Here is a 16100-nt window from a genome sequence, read left to right as displayed (position 1 = left end):
CGGGGGCGGAGCTTTGCTTTAAAGGTGAAGTAAAGTTACAAAAAATTACAAATAACCGGGAGATAGGGATTTTTGCCAGTGTTCCAAAATCTTCCTCTCTCTTCCCCAGTAATTATTTATTTTCTGTGAATGGATATTGTGAATTGGTCTGATGTCGGGGACGATGTAACTCCTGTGCTCACGTGCAGGAGTTATATCATCAGTGGTTACCGAATGGCTGAAGATGATGGCTAGGAACCTGAAAGTGGTGGAGGCAGGGGACAGAGCAGGCAACTGAAGATCGATCCAGCAGAGCAATGCACAGCATACTCTTAATCCCTGAGACCAACACTAAACTAACATATGCCCTAATGGTAAACTAACCCCTTGCCCTGCACCAGCAGAAGCTGCATCTAAAGCTCACCTTTCTAGTGATAGCTTGCTCCAAAAGATATCAGTGCCAGGCTATCAGCAAGAATAAGTAATGATCTGCTTTGCAACATTCATTTGATACTGTCATCATTCAAAGAACATGCTCATGTGTGCTGATACATGTTATATCAACAATTCAAAAAACTGGAGTTGTGCATTAGTCATGCCATACACGTATCCTTTACAGCATAATGGCACAATGTACACCGTTGCTGCAAGGAAGAGTAGCCTGATGCCACTAGGCAGGGTGATTGTGAACTGACACTTCCAGCTGTTCAGCTTTCTGGTCTTCATAAAGGAATACTGACAGTTAATGTATTCTCCCTGAGGATGATTGTATCTGTTCTTCTACACATACTGTATCCTCATATGACTCCCACTGCTTGTAGTCTAATAATGTTACAGAATAATTCATAGCTTTGCAGAGCCTGTACAAATGGGGGGTCTTAAACTTATGAATGACATTTGCATTAGAAAAATGTGGAATAAATGAAGGTAATGTAGGCTTTCAGGCAGCCATGCACTATACAGGAGGAAAGTGGAGCTCCAAATTGTAGAAGAATGCAAAATAAATAGGAGGTAATTTGTGACAATAGCTGTTTATTCTAAAGTTGTAGCACAGTTCACAAATGCAGACAATGACAACACATAGAGCCTACAGTATTATAATCTACATATAGAACTGTAAATGTAAAAACTTTATTTCTGAATTTGATATTCCACTTAACACGTAAGTGACATGAAAACAATTTAGGCCCATCTTCACTGATATGTTGTTGGAAATATTAAACTGCTGACAAAGGAATAAGTGGGTCAATGGCTAGAAACAGCTTGTAGGCATAAATTCAGAACATCTGCCCATCGCAATTTGCATATTAACATGTTAATGCATTATAATTTCTGCCCATGAAAAGCATGTCCTGGCACTCTGACTTCACGGAAGAATCCTCCAATCTGCAGACAAGCAGCTGGGAGAGTAGGAGATGATCACCTCAACTCTACAACATTGCATCTTGGTGTTGAAGAGCCCCTTGCTTGTTTTGTTTAGGGGGTATTGGAATAAGCACAGTACTTCTCTTAATCCTCACTCTCCTGGCAGCCAGCACTCTCCTCTGGTCTCCAATTCTCCTGGGATGTAGATGGGCCCTCAGTGTCCCCACATGCAATGTAGGACCATTGATCCTGCATTGTATGTGATGACACTGAAAAGATGCAACCAGTCAGACAGCAAAGAGGAACAGCTTCCGGGCACCAGCAGTATACGAACAGACTGCACTATCCAGAGAATTCCAATACTGCAGACTTTATTGAAATTCACAGCAAATCCAGTGTATCAGTGAATACAAGTGTATAAAGCAACAAATGCCAGCACTGCACTGTCTTTGTTCTTGTTGGGGAGATTCTCCTAACTGTTCAAAGAAAGTGAGGAGAAGCTTTTCACAGGACACTGACAGAAATTATATCCACAGATTGGGAAAAGACTAGAACATCCATCAAGTTCTTATTTGTCTGTGCCACACAGGGGAGATTTTCTTCAACTTCCTAACCCAAAGACAGTGATCGCTGAAATCTCTCCAATGGGTTCAAAGGCAGCGATAAAACTCTGACAGATGTCCTAGTCCTTTTTCACTTTACCTAAAGCTCTAAAAATTCTGCTTTAAAATCTGTTTATTGTGGCACATAAAACTGCAGTGGGGATACTTCAATACATAAGTCTTAAGAGACACAAGAACCTGGCAGGTTATTCAAATTATTTGTGTTGATTCAGTTCTGGATAATCATCTATGTACCTGTAATGACCAACATAGCATGTATTGCAAAATGCATAACACATATATTCATGCTTGATGGTATTGCACTTCTTTTTGTTTCCACCAGCATGCTGACAAGACATCTTCAGCAGTAAGATAGTCATAATTTAAAAAAGCACTGTCATTTCTTTTGGAGGCATACCTACACTCAAATTTCATGGATGCCTGGTCCTCCTCCAAACTCTGTGGTGTCCTCCACTGGCCCCTACATTACCACAGAACACAACAGTTACGTAGGGTTTGGTGAATGAAACCACAGAATGAATTGGAGGACCACTGTCGGATGATGAAGATTCTTCAGCTACCATACCTCTTTAAGAAAGCAAAGATTGGTGGTGTAGGGAGCAGGACAGCTATTATCTGTTTTCTTTGCAAGTTGGCCATTTAATTTTACGGTAGCAGCAAAGTCACCCAAAATCAGGACTCTATGCAAACATTTACATTAACAGATTAAATACATATACAAGAGAGCTGCTTTACCTGACAAATGATTTGCATTTCTGTCCATTCTGCCCTGAGATTTACACAGCCCTATCAAGCAGCAGAGCTAGAAAGAGTGATGCAATTTCTACTGATTTGGTAATGGACCCATAGCTGCAATAATTTGTGTAATTTTATACTGTAGCTTGCTTGAATTCAGCTTTAATTTGAAGATGGATGCTCAACCGTTGTTGTGGTGATTACTGTGAAGCTGGCAGTCCAGGTCAGCTGCTCTCTACCCAAATATTAAAAACAAAATGTAAAGTAATGCCACAAAACACCTTTTTCTCTCCCAATGCCAAATAATTATTTTATCCTGAATAGGTTAATTTTCTACACCATTATCAGTAAATACAGTGTGCAAATTGGCATGGATCAGGTTGGAATTATTTCTGGAAGCTGAAGAGGTATTTTGTTGGCCAACAAACATGATAAGACAATGCCTATCACTTGCATTAATGCTAGCCCCAAAGCAACAGTTGCAATATAGAACATGTTGTCACTTACAAAGTCACAGACTTTCTTGAAACAGCCTTCCCTGTGGATTCCTGATGCTTCACTAAACAGAGAGATATTGCGGCATCCCTTACGTCTCTGGCAGCAGCTGCTGGGTACTGAACCATTTTTGTATCCCTGGTGATCATACTGTTGCTCCAAGGACCATGGTGATTCAAACCAGTCACGGTAACTATGGACACCACAGCATTGCAAGTTTCTTTGGATAGCATCTAGAGCATTAGCCTTCTCTTCATCTTCTGCATAGGAAAGAACTGCATTCCTCAGGCCACTCTGAAACCCATCTGCAATATCCCTGTTATAAGGCATGGAAAGATTAATGTGGAACAATCTTGGTCAGTGGTTTCTCTTCCCTAACATTATATACCAATCAAAGGTAATAATGAAAACCCAAAACAGTATTGTTTTAAACTACACAAAACATTCCAGGAGTCTTACAGGATTAAATGTGTTCACATTATATTTCACCAAAATTTCACCATGCAGAGAGTGGTGACTGCACTGATTTCCCCTTCTCCTCTCTGTTCCCCTAGCACTCATTGAGGGGACAGACAGGGAGGGGTGGGCCCAGCTGGCTCGAGAGAGAGAGAGAGGTAGAGTCACCTGTCAATCAGTCAGCGGGGTGGATCCCGCTAATATTGTTGGGATATTTCCCGCTGTCAGCAAATAGCAGGCTGTAGCCCGGTAGATGCTGAATTTGCGTCACAGAAGTACATTAGTAAATGTACTCCTGAGACCCAAAAGTGGACCAAAGCCCCAAAAAAGTTTGTCTCTAGTTCTCTTTTAAAGGCATCCAGAACTTCACAAATGGATTTTAAGACCCATGCCCTATATTAGGAATTCCATCTTTTTTGGCTTGCTGAAGTAAAAACAATTTGTGTTCACATTTGTTTGACAATTCAGTCTGTGTAATTATCTACTGGTTATGAAGAATAATATGCCCCCTCAGTCTTCAACACAGCAGATTTAGCAGTAAGTGCATGTGCTGTTGCATTGTTTCTGATTATGCATATTAAAGCCATACAGGGTCCTTAGCTTGATTATTGGCCAGGACACTATCTGCATGGAGTTTGCATGTTCTCCCTGTGCTTGTGTGGGTTTCATCTGTATACTCTGATTTCCTCCCACATTCTGAAGACATGCTGGTAGGTTAATTGGCTCCTGTCTAAATGTCTATGTGTGTACAAATCGGATGTGCATGTGGGGGTTGAGACAAGACCTGGTGACTTACCTTGCAAAGAATAAATCAACAAGAAAATTCTGTGGACAAAAACTCTCAAGCATATCAGACATGGAGCATTGGGAGCTTGCCCATTGAATTGCAGAGTCCAATATGACTGTACACACACTCAGCCATACAGAACCTTCAGAGGGTGGCCTATATAGCTCACCAATCTGTGTACTCTTGTCAAAACCAGTGGATATAGCTTGTTGTCAGTTGCTTATAACCATAGGGACGTGTGGTAGAAATTCACTTTGCAAACAATACCCAAACACATTCAAGGAAAATACAAAAAAAAAAAAACTTTTTACTTGCACATTATTGGATGATGGAAGTCGGCAGAGCTTCACCTTTTTCATTAAGCTAAGGGAAAATTACCTTGCAAAGTGAAGAACCTATTTGCCTTTACTAAATCAATCCCTATGTATCACAGACAATCCTGCCTACTTTTGAATTGAAGATGTTCCCACCTACATTTTGGCCTTCCCACTTCTCCTGTTGTATTATCCGTAATAAAACTCTAATAAAAAAATATTGAAAGAAGGGATGATGTCTGTGAGAGTGCCTAAAGGTTTAGATCAGAATCTGCCACCACAATAAAATTTTCTATGACTCTTTCTACAAAAAAGTATTTCTACAAATTTCAAATGCCCTGGACATAATATTATCAATAAAGATCAAGACTTACCATTATTCCTCATGGAACCATGGAGATCTGTTGAAAATTTCAAACCTAACACTCTACTTTGTAAAATAATTCTTTATTTCATTAATTTGTTCTCCTTAAACTGTCCAATTGTGTTAATGCTAAAAGAGATGATAAAATCTCCATGGACCAGGTAATCATAGATCTAGCTGTAGAACATACTACAAATCTGATTCTCCAAGGACAAAGAAACATTATTGACATATCCTTAATGAACTTGTCCTGCCCAGATATTTGATGTGTTTGCACCATATACTGTATATGGTACCTGTAAAGAAAAACTGTTTGCAGTGCAATTTATTAATACTGCTTTATTTTTGCTGTGCACCCGGAAAAAACTTTGTCTTGTTTGTTGGCAGGCTTTAGAATGCCAGTGGCATATTAAAAATATGAGATGGTGGAAGCAAGGACAACAAAACAATGTCAAAGTATATGGTGCTTATAAGCAACACAGATGTATTACATGGATTATAAGAGACTTAGTAAAAGTTTTATAAAAGTAGCTGGTGTGGATGAGTTGTATCCTCTCATTTGTTAAATGTGCATGTAACAAACGTGCACATTTCAATCAGAATGCATTTTCTAAATGTGTGTAATTTAGTGAGCCCTAATCTGTCACATTTAAAGCTGTGGGACAGTGTGGGAAAATTACAATCTCTTAGTGCTGTAAAACAAATGTGAGTGAATTCATCAAGCATTCATGATGGTTCTGGAGTGGTAATGTCACCGGCAGTGGGGCTGGATGTATTTAGCACGCTGTCTTCTTTTGATTTTGTATACATTGGGACAGGACAATACTTTACATTATGTGTGGAAGGGAGGCATGAGAAAACAGCATGCCATGCTTCTAAGAACTGTTAGTTTGTATTTGATGGGTAGACTGGTCCATCCAGCCTCTCTCCCCCTCCGCTGCAGCAGTCTAAGGTGCCTTATATCATCACGTTCTGTACACTGTGTATAGACATGAGGACGCTCAGGAATGTTTCAGTGCTGTAGCATAGAAAAAGACAGGCTTCAGAGACCGGTGAAGCAAGGAGCTAGCTCAGTGGTTCATTTGAGAATAAAAAATGTTTTAACACCTAGACAAAAATGAGCAGTTAACCCTTGCAGTGCAGGGGTAGCCCCGCTGCAGAGGTTAATCAAAGTTTTGCCCCAAGTTCTTCTTTAAAATGTGCACTGCTAAAGATCATGCTGACAGAAGGAGAGAGTAGAGGAATGTATCATCAGTCTGTTTGCTCCTTCACTGTCCAATCACTACGGGCAGGGTGATGGCCTAGGTATGCTGCTTAACCTCTTGCCGTCCGCCCGTTAAGAAAAAACGGACGGACGGCAGACTCGCATCCGTGGGTTGCCGTCGACAGACGGCATTTTTCACTTTGCAGCATAATAGTGTGTCCGCCCCCCCACTTGCCCTCACTCACTGTGCCGGAGGGAGCAGCGACGAGTCAGCGCTGGTCCAGTGGGAGGAGCACCAGATTGCCTGAGGTTCAGCTTTAATCTAAACTGTCTGTCAATTTAGCTATAAAATTTGCAGGAGAGGCATATTCAAAATGTCCCGTCCCCCCCCACTTTGTTCTTGTAATCACATATTGAATGGCAGTGTCAAAAATATGTTCATGATTCTGTTATTAATTTAGAGTGTAACTAATCATGAAAATAAAACCTCCTGCAAAGTAAACATATATAGTAAGTGTTGTATGGTGAAACATGAAAATCAGCTGCCTACTTGTCTAACATTAGTATGTAGTGAAGAAGATGAGAGAGTGATAAAATAGATTACCTGCGGTAGAACAAGCTCGAGAGTCCAGCAGCAAGTCCAGCCAGCAGCACTGCCAGCTGGAAAAACCCATAGATGCGTAAAAGGCACCTCTTCTCTACTGCAGCACTGAAGCAGCCAAGAAAGCCCCAAAGCAGTACAGCAGGTCCACTCACCAGCAAAATGAGTGGCGTGTTTGGATAACTGTTGGTAGACAAAACCAAATATTGCTCCAAGGAGATTTTTGCCCATATCCCCACTGTGAGCATAGCTAGACCTGCAATCCAAAAGATGAAACTGAAAGCCATGAGGGAGAGCTTTAAAAAAGCCATTCTACGTCGTGTGTACCTATTCCTGTGCTGAAAACTGTATTTGGGCATAACCAAGGATCGAAAAAGGATGTCATCTTTATCTTGTAACTCTGCTGCTACAGTCTGCTGTGACACAAAGTGCTGCACTACTTCCCCCTCATCTTGGGGAAATTCAGGCAGGACCCACACACCAGTGGGGTGGCTTCTATGTGGATGTCCTGCCACAACGGAGATCCTCCGGTCCCCCTGTAGTTCCAAAATGTCATTTCTCCCTGCAGAGTATTTCCTTGGATGTACCTTCTCTGCTGTGCCATCAGCCATGGTCTCTTGCCTCTGCTAGATTTTACAGCCTCCCCCTCTGATCACCTCTCTAGAAAGCCAATACATTTATTTTAGCTCAGCAATAAATGTCAGATTGTGAGCTCTTACGTAGAAGAGCTTCTTTCTGCTCCTGTTTTACCAGATAAGCCTGTTACTGTTATTTTGGTCTCATGATTTCTATATCGTCAGATGTAAAGGATAGAAATAAAAGTTCAAACTAAATCATCAGAAATGCAATGAACCCTGTAAGGTATCAATAGTCCACACATTCTTGCAAGCATTGTTATGACTGCCGACCTTTCACTTTATGTACACTTATAAATAGAAAAGCAGTAAAATAAAGATGGCAGCATGCTGACTGTTCAATGTTTGTAATTTGTATAGTACCTAAAATAATGTATTAAAAGGGCCTACCTAAACAATCCATTTCATTTATATCCACTGATGCAAGTCCCCACACTGGTTGGTAAATCTAAATCAATTTGTACAGTCAAATTGTAAGATGTGGCTAGCTTACAAAATAAAAACTAAGCAATGACAGCCTCCTTGTTCCTCTCAGGAAAGGGTTCCATTGAAATGGATTCACTGTAATTATAGTGGGTATGTCATTTTGAAACAATATGTTAATTCAAAAGAAGTCAATTAGTGACACATAAATCTGTTGTCCTGAAGCACATGCTAGCTGATGACGTACAGCCGGAAAGCAGAACAAGACAACTACGATGGTTTGACAGATTTATCTCGTCTTTTATTCTCTTAGGAAATTCACAACCTGAGTCAGGTCAAAAAGAGAAATAAAGCAAAACAGAAGTAGCTCGGCAAACGAAAGAATAAAAAATGCAAAACTAAAAATTGAAAATCTAGGATCTGATCAATTCATCATGATGTTTAATTAATATGGTCAATGTGCAGATATTTTTGGGAAAGCAGAAGTGTGGTGAAACTTCCTGTCATGGCACAGGATTCATCCCATGGACTTCCGCACTGAACAGTACAGTATACAGTCTTGTTTTCTGCACATGCAGCACCTTGTGACCTCTCATGTACACGCACATGTTCTAAGGGAGGACTTCCTCCCGTAAGGGAGCACTTCCCAACTGACCACCAATGTGAGGGGGCACTTTTTTAACTGGCCACCATCGTAAGGGAGCACTTCCCAACTGACAACCAATGTAAGGGGGCACTTTATAACTGACCATCGTAAGGGAGCACTTCCCAACTGACAACCAATGTGAGGGGGCACTTTCTTACTGACCATCGTAAGGGAGCACTTCGCAACTGACCACCAATGTAAGGGGGCACTTTTTCACTCAACACCAATATAACAAGGCATTTCTCTACTGACCACCAATTTAAGGGCAGTTCTTTTCCACTGAACAGCAATGTAAGGAGACACTTTTCCACTGACCACAAATGTAAAAGTGTGCATCTCCAATGACCACCAAATCATCTCTGAATTCATGCCGACACTCGCCTTCCTTCTGGAGGGTGGCTACTTGTGTTCCCCATGGTCCCTGTGTGTAGCCACCACTCCAAGCTCACTCCTGTGATGGACTACAATCTCATGTTTGTATTGAGATTGTACTCCATCTTGGGAGTGAGCTTGGAGTGGTGGCTATTTTACAATACACACAGAGATCATGGGGAACAAAAGTAGCCACCCTCCAGAAGGAAGGACACTGTCAGCACCAATTCAGAGATGATTTGAGGATCTACAGCAAATAAACTATATTTTTGTTAATAGGGTATGTGAATGCATTTTTAAGATTTAACTCCTGAGTTTAGTGTCACTTTAAGAATCGGCCAAAATTTGTATTTGTATCGGGCCCGATTCCGATGCTAGCATCGGTATCGGGACATCCCTAGCTGTGATGATTTATTGAGTTTTGTATACAAGGGTCATATTTTGGAACAGTTAAGTCATATAATGACATATGCAAAATGGAAACTAGAGGTCGTTTTTTTTTTTTTTAAGACTATATGGTCTGAATTAGCGGGAAACTACAATCATCATTATCAACTTCTGTACAGTGGTTACTGTTGTAGCTTTAGCAAACAGACAGACCTTAATTCATCCTGGAAACAAAATCATGTCTTCAAATGTACCATATTGTATTATATTTAGCACAAAAGCATGTCTTTTTTTAAATATATGTATCTTAACCACTTGCCATCCATGGCCATGGATGGCAATGACTTCCGCATTCCTCTGTCACTCTCCAGTACGGAAGCCGGAGAGAAGCTGATGAAGCTTCTCTGGGGGTCCCCAGGTGACATTAGGGGTCCTGGAGACCAATGAGGTCTCCATAAAAAGGACCTGCCATGTGGATTGGCTATCACAGAGGGGATTTCTTAGCCCCCTATGTGATAGCAATAAAGTTAAGTTCAAAAAAATGAAAGCATAAAAAAGTCCCAAATAAACATTTTTTAAAATAACAAATTTTTTTAAAGTCCCCCGCCTCCCCCTATACACACGCAAACATGCATCGGGTGCGCCGACATGCGAAAACGACGATTCCGATGCACACTACATATCGCCGCGAACGTCGGAGTGGGAGCAATAGTTTTAGGGCCATCATTCACTGATAACACTAAACTGATGAGCGGTAAAAGCTTTTAAAGCGTCGCCTATGGCCAATTTTAAGACATGTTTGGTGTCTATTTACCCGATGTGACCCCATGTTTTATATTTTACCAAAATATTGGGTAATAATAAATGTTAAATAATTTAATATATGGGAAAGGTTTTTTTTCAAAATGTTCATAATTTCTCCTTAATATAGTAAAAAATAAATACCACCGAAAGAAAGCTCTATCTGTCCCCAAAAAATGGTATGAAATTTGTTTCAGTACAGTGTTGCATGACGGAATAAACGTCAGTCAAAGTACTGCAGCGCTGAAAGCTGAAAAATGGCCTGGAAAGGAAGGCGGTGAAACATCCTTGTCAGCAAGTGGCTAAAGAAGCTTGTGTTCAAACTTCATGTGACTGGTGACAAGCAACACAACGGTCAGGTGTGAACAGAGGCCATTGAAAACAACTTACAGGGAAAAGCTAGGAAACCTCTAGGTCTAGGGGTTTCCAATAATGGAGTCTTACAAAGAACATGTGTATCCAGCGCCTTCAAAATAAAAGGGGAAGTTATGAATCATTCACAAGACTGCCCGCAGTTTTATAACCCTATTGAAATTTCCGCAGCACTTTTTTTTTTACACAACTTTATTGCTATCATATAGGGGGCTAAGAAGTGATAGCCAATTTACATGACGGGTCCTCTTTATGGAGACATCAGGGGTCTCCAAGACCCCTAATGTCACCTGGGGACCCCCAGAGCAGCTGATGAAGCAGAGATCTGCATCATCAGCTTCTCTAGCTGGAGAGTGACACTGAATGCAGGAAGTGATGAAATATACATCACTTCCTGCATTCGGGAACGGAGAGGAGATCAAAGGGAGTTTGTGTGCCGAACTCCTGTCACAGATCAGCTGTGCCGGTCCCGGGCACACCGGATCTCGGGACCAGTAACAGCAGTGACGGCTGCTCCTATACATGCAATCACATTACTTGAACGGCCGGCCGTGAAGCAAAATTTGGAAAGTTGTGATTAACTCCATATGCATTGTGATACCTTGTGATTTACCTACAATATTATTTAATTACAAAATATGTGCATAGTGTATACTTTACCAAAAAATTGCCGCGAGGTACTAAAGTGTTCGGGTTTGGCTTGAAGAAAAGGTGGCAACCCTATCAAAGAGTCACATGACATCAGATAACATCAGCTGTAGCGGCATCATCACAGCGCTCCGCAAGTCCTTACATCTAGTCACGTGGCTGGAACGTCATCGCAGCACTAGAGCAAGCTGTGGTATCACCGCTGGCTACAGCTGCGGAAGGAGCTGCAGCAATCAGATCGTCTCATCACACGGCGCAGGTGACGCGCAGGGCGGTGACGTCTACTTCGGTTCCCCTGTCTACTACACCGGCTCTATTTCACTCCTGATTGGCTGCAAGTTCTGCTGACAACACTGTCTCTCACTGGAGGCTCCCTCTCTGCTGAGCATGTGCCACCAGGCATGCCGGGAATTGGAGTCCCACTCGCTGACGTGCCGCTGAATGCGTACGCGTGCTTTAGCTGTGTAGGGACTACAAGATCCGTGGACCAGTGCGTCTTCAGTTCCTGGCTTCCCTTCGGACTGATGACTAGTGCAGCATGTTGTACCGTGTTGTAGCTCCAGCTGAGTGCCTGTTCCGAGATCGCCTATACTCATAGCGGAAGAGTGTAGCTGGCAGACCCGAGCCTTCCCACGCTGTGCCTCTGCGTCCAGTGAGTGTTATGTGCATGGTTATCGTGTGTGCCAGTCACCTCTTCTTCACACTCTCCATATGGTTTACTGCTGTGCTCTATAGCTCGGGCCACAGGTGGTGTCCTCTCTGCCATCCATGCTGGGAGGTTTCCTCTCAGTTCTTGTATTTGTCATCAGCTGACCAACAGTTCACATAGAGATTAAGATGACCACCATTTTTAAAACTGCAGTGCTTGTCATCATGTTTTGCTGTTGGCTTTAAGTGAACATGTGCTGTGCTCATGCAGTACTTCTCCTTTAAAGAGGAATTTTACCCACCAATTGAATGTCTCCTGAAACAGTTACTTTTAGGGAATGTCTACTGTCAAGGTTGTCACTGCGCTTATTTCAGCTCTCAACCGAACTTTAAAGCCCTCAAATGGTTGGTGTCATAGCTGATCACATGTGCAACACTATGGTGGCTGCATTCCAAGCAGAGGCCAAGACAGTCCCTTCCTTCCTTGTAAAGGATAGAAAGTTGTAGAGAACGGTCTGTGTAAGCTCTCTCTTGAAAGCTTACCTATATTGGGGTGCTGATATGCGTTTAGGTTCCCCTGACACCAGCAGTATGCACTGCCACACTGTATGGTGTGTGCTGAAGAGGAGTGGCACAGTGCACTGATTTCAGTGTACCACACTGGTTGTTTTCTATTTAAAACTTATTGAACTGTGCCAAGGTGACATTTAATTCCATTCTACTCACCCCAGCGTGTTACAATGCGGTGTACCTTTCCCTTTGTCGATTCCTATAAAAGCCTTGTATTTGTTTTGCAGAATAAGGTGTTCTGTGAATTGATGAGGGGAGAGGAGTGGTGGGTATCCCCACGTCCATTCCCAGAGCTCCTTATTCTATGAAAAGAATTAAAGGCATTTTGTGAATGAACGTGAGGTGAAGGTGTGTATAGGACTGGAGCCATTTTACTGTCGTAGCTGCAGCTTTTTATCCCCACAGTGCCGTGAGTACGTTCTGGCATCAATGAAACTAAACCAGCATCGATCCAGATTTCGGATTGCCATAACTTGTGTTTGTATAGAGAACAAGGCAAAAAAAAATCAAATTTGCTTCAATGTTAAGTAGGGATGCACCGATACCTGTATCTTGTACTCATGCAAATGCCCCGAAAATAGCGCCGGGAGCGGTGCTTTAAATGTTTTTTTTTATTTAGAAGCGGGTGCCTGAGGTCCAGCGCTTGCTGGGGATCTCCCAGCAGCCTTGTGGGGACCTTTTGCGGTGCCTATTTACAGTGCCGGTCCAGCCACACATCTCCTCTATCCGGCTGCCCCCACCCGCAAGACGCTACACACAACCCAGGTGACTCGCCACACATAGCCCTGGCGACACACCACAAACACCCCTGGTCAGACCCCACACAGCCCTGGTGAGCAACACAGAGTATGTAGCTTCATATTATTCTGCATTGCTTTATTATGGATTGCTGAGATTTGTAGACCTCTCTAGCTGGTGGTATTCTGCATTGCTGTATAATGTATTGCTGGGATTTGTAGTCGCTCTACAACTTGGAGTCTGTGGCAAAACTACCTGGGGCGCAAAGTTTGAAGGGCTCTGGCACTTCATTACTGTCCAAAAATCATTCGTTTGATTTTAAGAAAAACTGTCACATGACACAAAGAAAAGGTATCTGTAATTTGGTATCGGCGAGTACTTGAGAAAAAGTATCGGTGCGCGTACTTGGTCTGGAAAAATGGTATCGGTGCATCCCAAATGTTAAGATTCTCTTGACTTCAGTGGAGAAGTGTAGATGGCTGTTCAGAGGCTGCATCTGATCTGCTTAGTGTTGCTTTTTTCAGGCACAGCATATCCTATTGAGGTGTGTTTTGAATTGCAGGTGAAGTGCAGCCTTTTCTTGTCAAACACTGTTTTTGCAATTGACCGCCTGTGTTTGATCAGCGCTGCACTTGAGAGCATCAACCTACATAAGCCCCTACATAAGCCCCAAGTACAGTCCTAGCAATTGGCTCCTTGAACCTGAAGAGTGGCACTTGGCCACCAACACTGCATTGTGGGTGGACCGATTGGAGAGGGAGTGAATAGAGGCAAAATATAATCTGGGGAGAGCAATAGTAAAAGGGAACCTTTACACCACCCCAGTGCTTGCCCTTCAATAGTATAAAAAGCAGTCTTAAAAAAAAAAAAGCTTATTTCCATTTATTTTATCTATTTTTTTTCTTTTACCCATGTTCAACCTACCACCCTGCCTGCATTCTCATCTAGTTGAGAATGATGTTTCAGTCTGCTCCTGGGATGCTGATATCTCCCAGGAGGTATTACTTTCCACCATTCTTAGAGCAACATGGTAAATAGAGGCAGTGCCGGTTCTCTAGCATGTGCAGACAGAGATCTCACGTTGTGTCTGTTTACATGTTGTTCTACAAATAGTGGAAAGCAATGCCTCCTGGGACATGTGACTTCAGTATCCCAGGATTTTTCACCATTCACAGTACATTGGTATCCCAGGACTTTCCACCATTGATAGAACAACATCTAAACAGATATAGCACCCGGTCTCTGTATGTGCAAGTGCGAGATCAGGTGCTGCGTCATTGGGGGCCCGCTGAAAAGACCAGTAAAAGACAGCCGCCTCCCCATATAATAGAAGATGGCAGTGCGGGACGAGGCCTGGAGCTCTGCATGCTAATATGAAATCCTCTTGCATTCATTAGTTAAACATATTTTGCTTTCACTTACAATTACGGTTTTTCCACTTCCTGGTCCCCTTGGGCATTAGTAATGAAATCTGTGCCCAAGCAATGCATCCTGGGAAGGTTACATCAGCAGAGCATTGCTGGGAAAACTCATCTGTCATCTCACAAGATCTTAGGGAAAGGCATTTTTCTCCACTGAGATGATGTACATGGTCACATGTGCCAGAGTTCCAGGATGTAAAGGGAGATATATAAATCTGTCCTTAGTAAAAAAAAAAAATAGCCACTGTGAGAAGACTGGGGGAGAAAAGAGAAATAAGGTATACAAAGCCTGCAATTATCTAGAATTATGTTTGTAGATTGTCATTACTAAACATTTCTAATGGTGTTTTTTTTTGCCCTTGCGCCCCCTAGCGGGCGTGCGTGGGCAAGATCCCGCTGGGAGTGTGAACAGCTGTTACCGGCCGTTACATACAAGCATTCGGCTGGCTCTACAGCCAGCCGATCGCTTGTATGAGACAATGAAATGTGTATCCCCTCCCCCCCACCGCTGCCAGTTATCCCGGGCTCCGCTGTCCCCCCTGTGAGCCCGGGACCGGCACAGCAGCTGCCTGTACTGCGAAGGAGAGATCAGCATTCTCCCAACGCTGATCTCTCTTCTTCTCTAAAGGCGGAAGCGATGTGTATTACATCACTTCTGCCTTTAGCTGTCATTTCTCTGGCTGCTATAGCTAGGGAAGAAACTGGAGAAGCAGATCTCTGCTTCATCAGCTTCTTTGGGGGTCCTAAGGTGACATTAGGGGTTATGAGGCCCCCACGTGCACGGACATACGTACAAAGGTAAATACGCGTTGGGTGCGCCGTTTTTAGGCATGGTAGTTTTTTGTGATTTCGTCAGTCAAAGTACAAAATGACGTGGCCAGGAAGGGGGTTTAACACAGTCTTCAAGTGGTTAAGATGACCTTGCACCATACAATCTGACTGCAATTTCCTTTAGGACTACTAAGGCTCTGTTCACACCTAGGCGTATCGAATATGCTCGTTTGTCGCGCGTTTTTACCACGATTCACAGTAAAAAACGCACGACAAACGTGCGTTTCCGAGGGCTGCTTGGCTGTATCCCAATGGAAACGCGCTACAAAAACGCCGCACAGAAGCTCATGTACCTTTTCAGGCGTAGGCCGTTTTTGTAGCGCGTCCAGACGGGCTGAAATACGGCAAGGTGTGAACCATACCCATAGAAAACAATGGGATTTTCATGTTTGAGCGTTTTGTAGAGCGTTGAACGCGCTACAAAACGTACAGTGTGAACCAGGCCTTATGACTATGAACTATATGGGCCTAGCTGATTAGATACAAATTGAATGGCTTGTTTGGGTTTGTCTTTAAATACATTGTTTTGGTAAATTATAAAGAGATAGTTTGACTCTACAATAATCCCAATAACCACACACTGAAAATCTAGCACAATTGGTAATCTCGCCTTATGGTGGTTATTATGGTCAAGATGGCTTGGGAACATTAGCATGGAGATTCCCCCCCACCCCCCCTAAATCTA

At 42.7% G+C, this 16100-nt stretch overlaps 3 protein-coding genes across 3 annotated transcripts in view; 2 read left to right on the top strand and 1 right to left on the bottom strand.

The window, feature by feature from the left end:
- Nucleotides 1-6758, top strand: part of PANX2 (pannexin 2) — a 43010-nt gene extending 36252 nt beyond the window's left edge. The window contains exon 6 of the mRNA XM_018576730.1: nt 6747-6758. The gene's annotated coding sequence lies outside the window, so the exon portion shown is untranslated. The remainder of the gene's footprint in view (nt 1-6746) is intronic.
- On the bottom strand, nt 3078-7644 carry LOC108804833 (tetraspanin-7-like). Its single transcript, XM_018576731.1, has 2 exons — nt 6927-7644; nt 3078-3513 (listed from the first exon to the last, which is right to left on the bottom strand). Exons 1-2 carry the CDS (start codon nt 7532-7534, stop codon nt 3078-3080), a joined length of 1044 nt encoding a protein of 347 aa, XP_018432233.1. The 5' UTR covers nt 7535-7644.
- Nucleotides 7645-11329: 3685 nt separating this feature from the next.
- Nucleotides 11330-16100, top strand: part of TRABD (TraB domain containing) — a 25937-nt gene continuing 21166 nt past the window's right edge. Inside the window, exon 1 of the mRNA XM_018576722.1 lies at nt 11330-11859. The gene's annotated coding sequence lies outside the window, so the exon portion shown is untranslated. The remainder of the gene's footprint in view (nt 11860-16100) is intronic.

This window comes from Nanorana parkeri, unplaced genomic scaffold (genome assembly GCF_000935625.1).
Source record: "Nanorana parkeri isolate BGI_ZX_2015 unplaced genomic scaffold, ASM93562v1 scaffold75, whole genome shotgun sequence".
NCBI classification, from domain to species: domain Eukaryota; kingdom Metazoa; phylum Chordata; class Amphibia; order Anura; family Dicroglossidae; genus Nanorana; species Nanorana parkeri.
The sequence above is the reverse complement of the archived record's forward strand: the minus strand, read 5'-3'. Positions and strand labels throughout refer to the sequence as shown.

What these genes read in the sequence shown, in the direction of transcription:
- LOC108804833 (XM_018576731.1), bottom strand. Translation starts at nt 7,534, where the DNA reads ATGGCTGATGGCACAGCAGAGAAGGTACATCCAAGGAAATACTCTGCA. An exon ending in TCGAGCTTGTTCTACCGCAG is followed by an intron (nt 3,514 to 6,926) that starts GTAATCTATTTT and finishes GCCTTATAACAG; the next exon opens with GGATATTGCAGATGGGTTTC.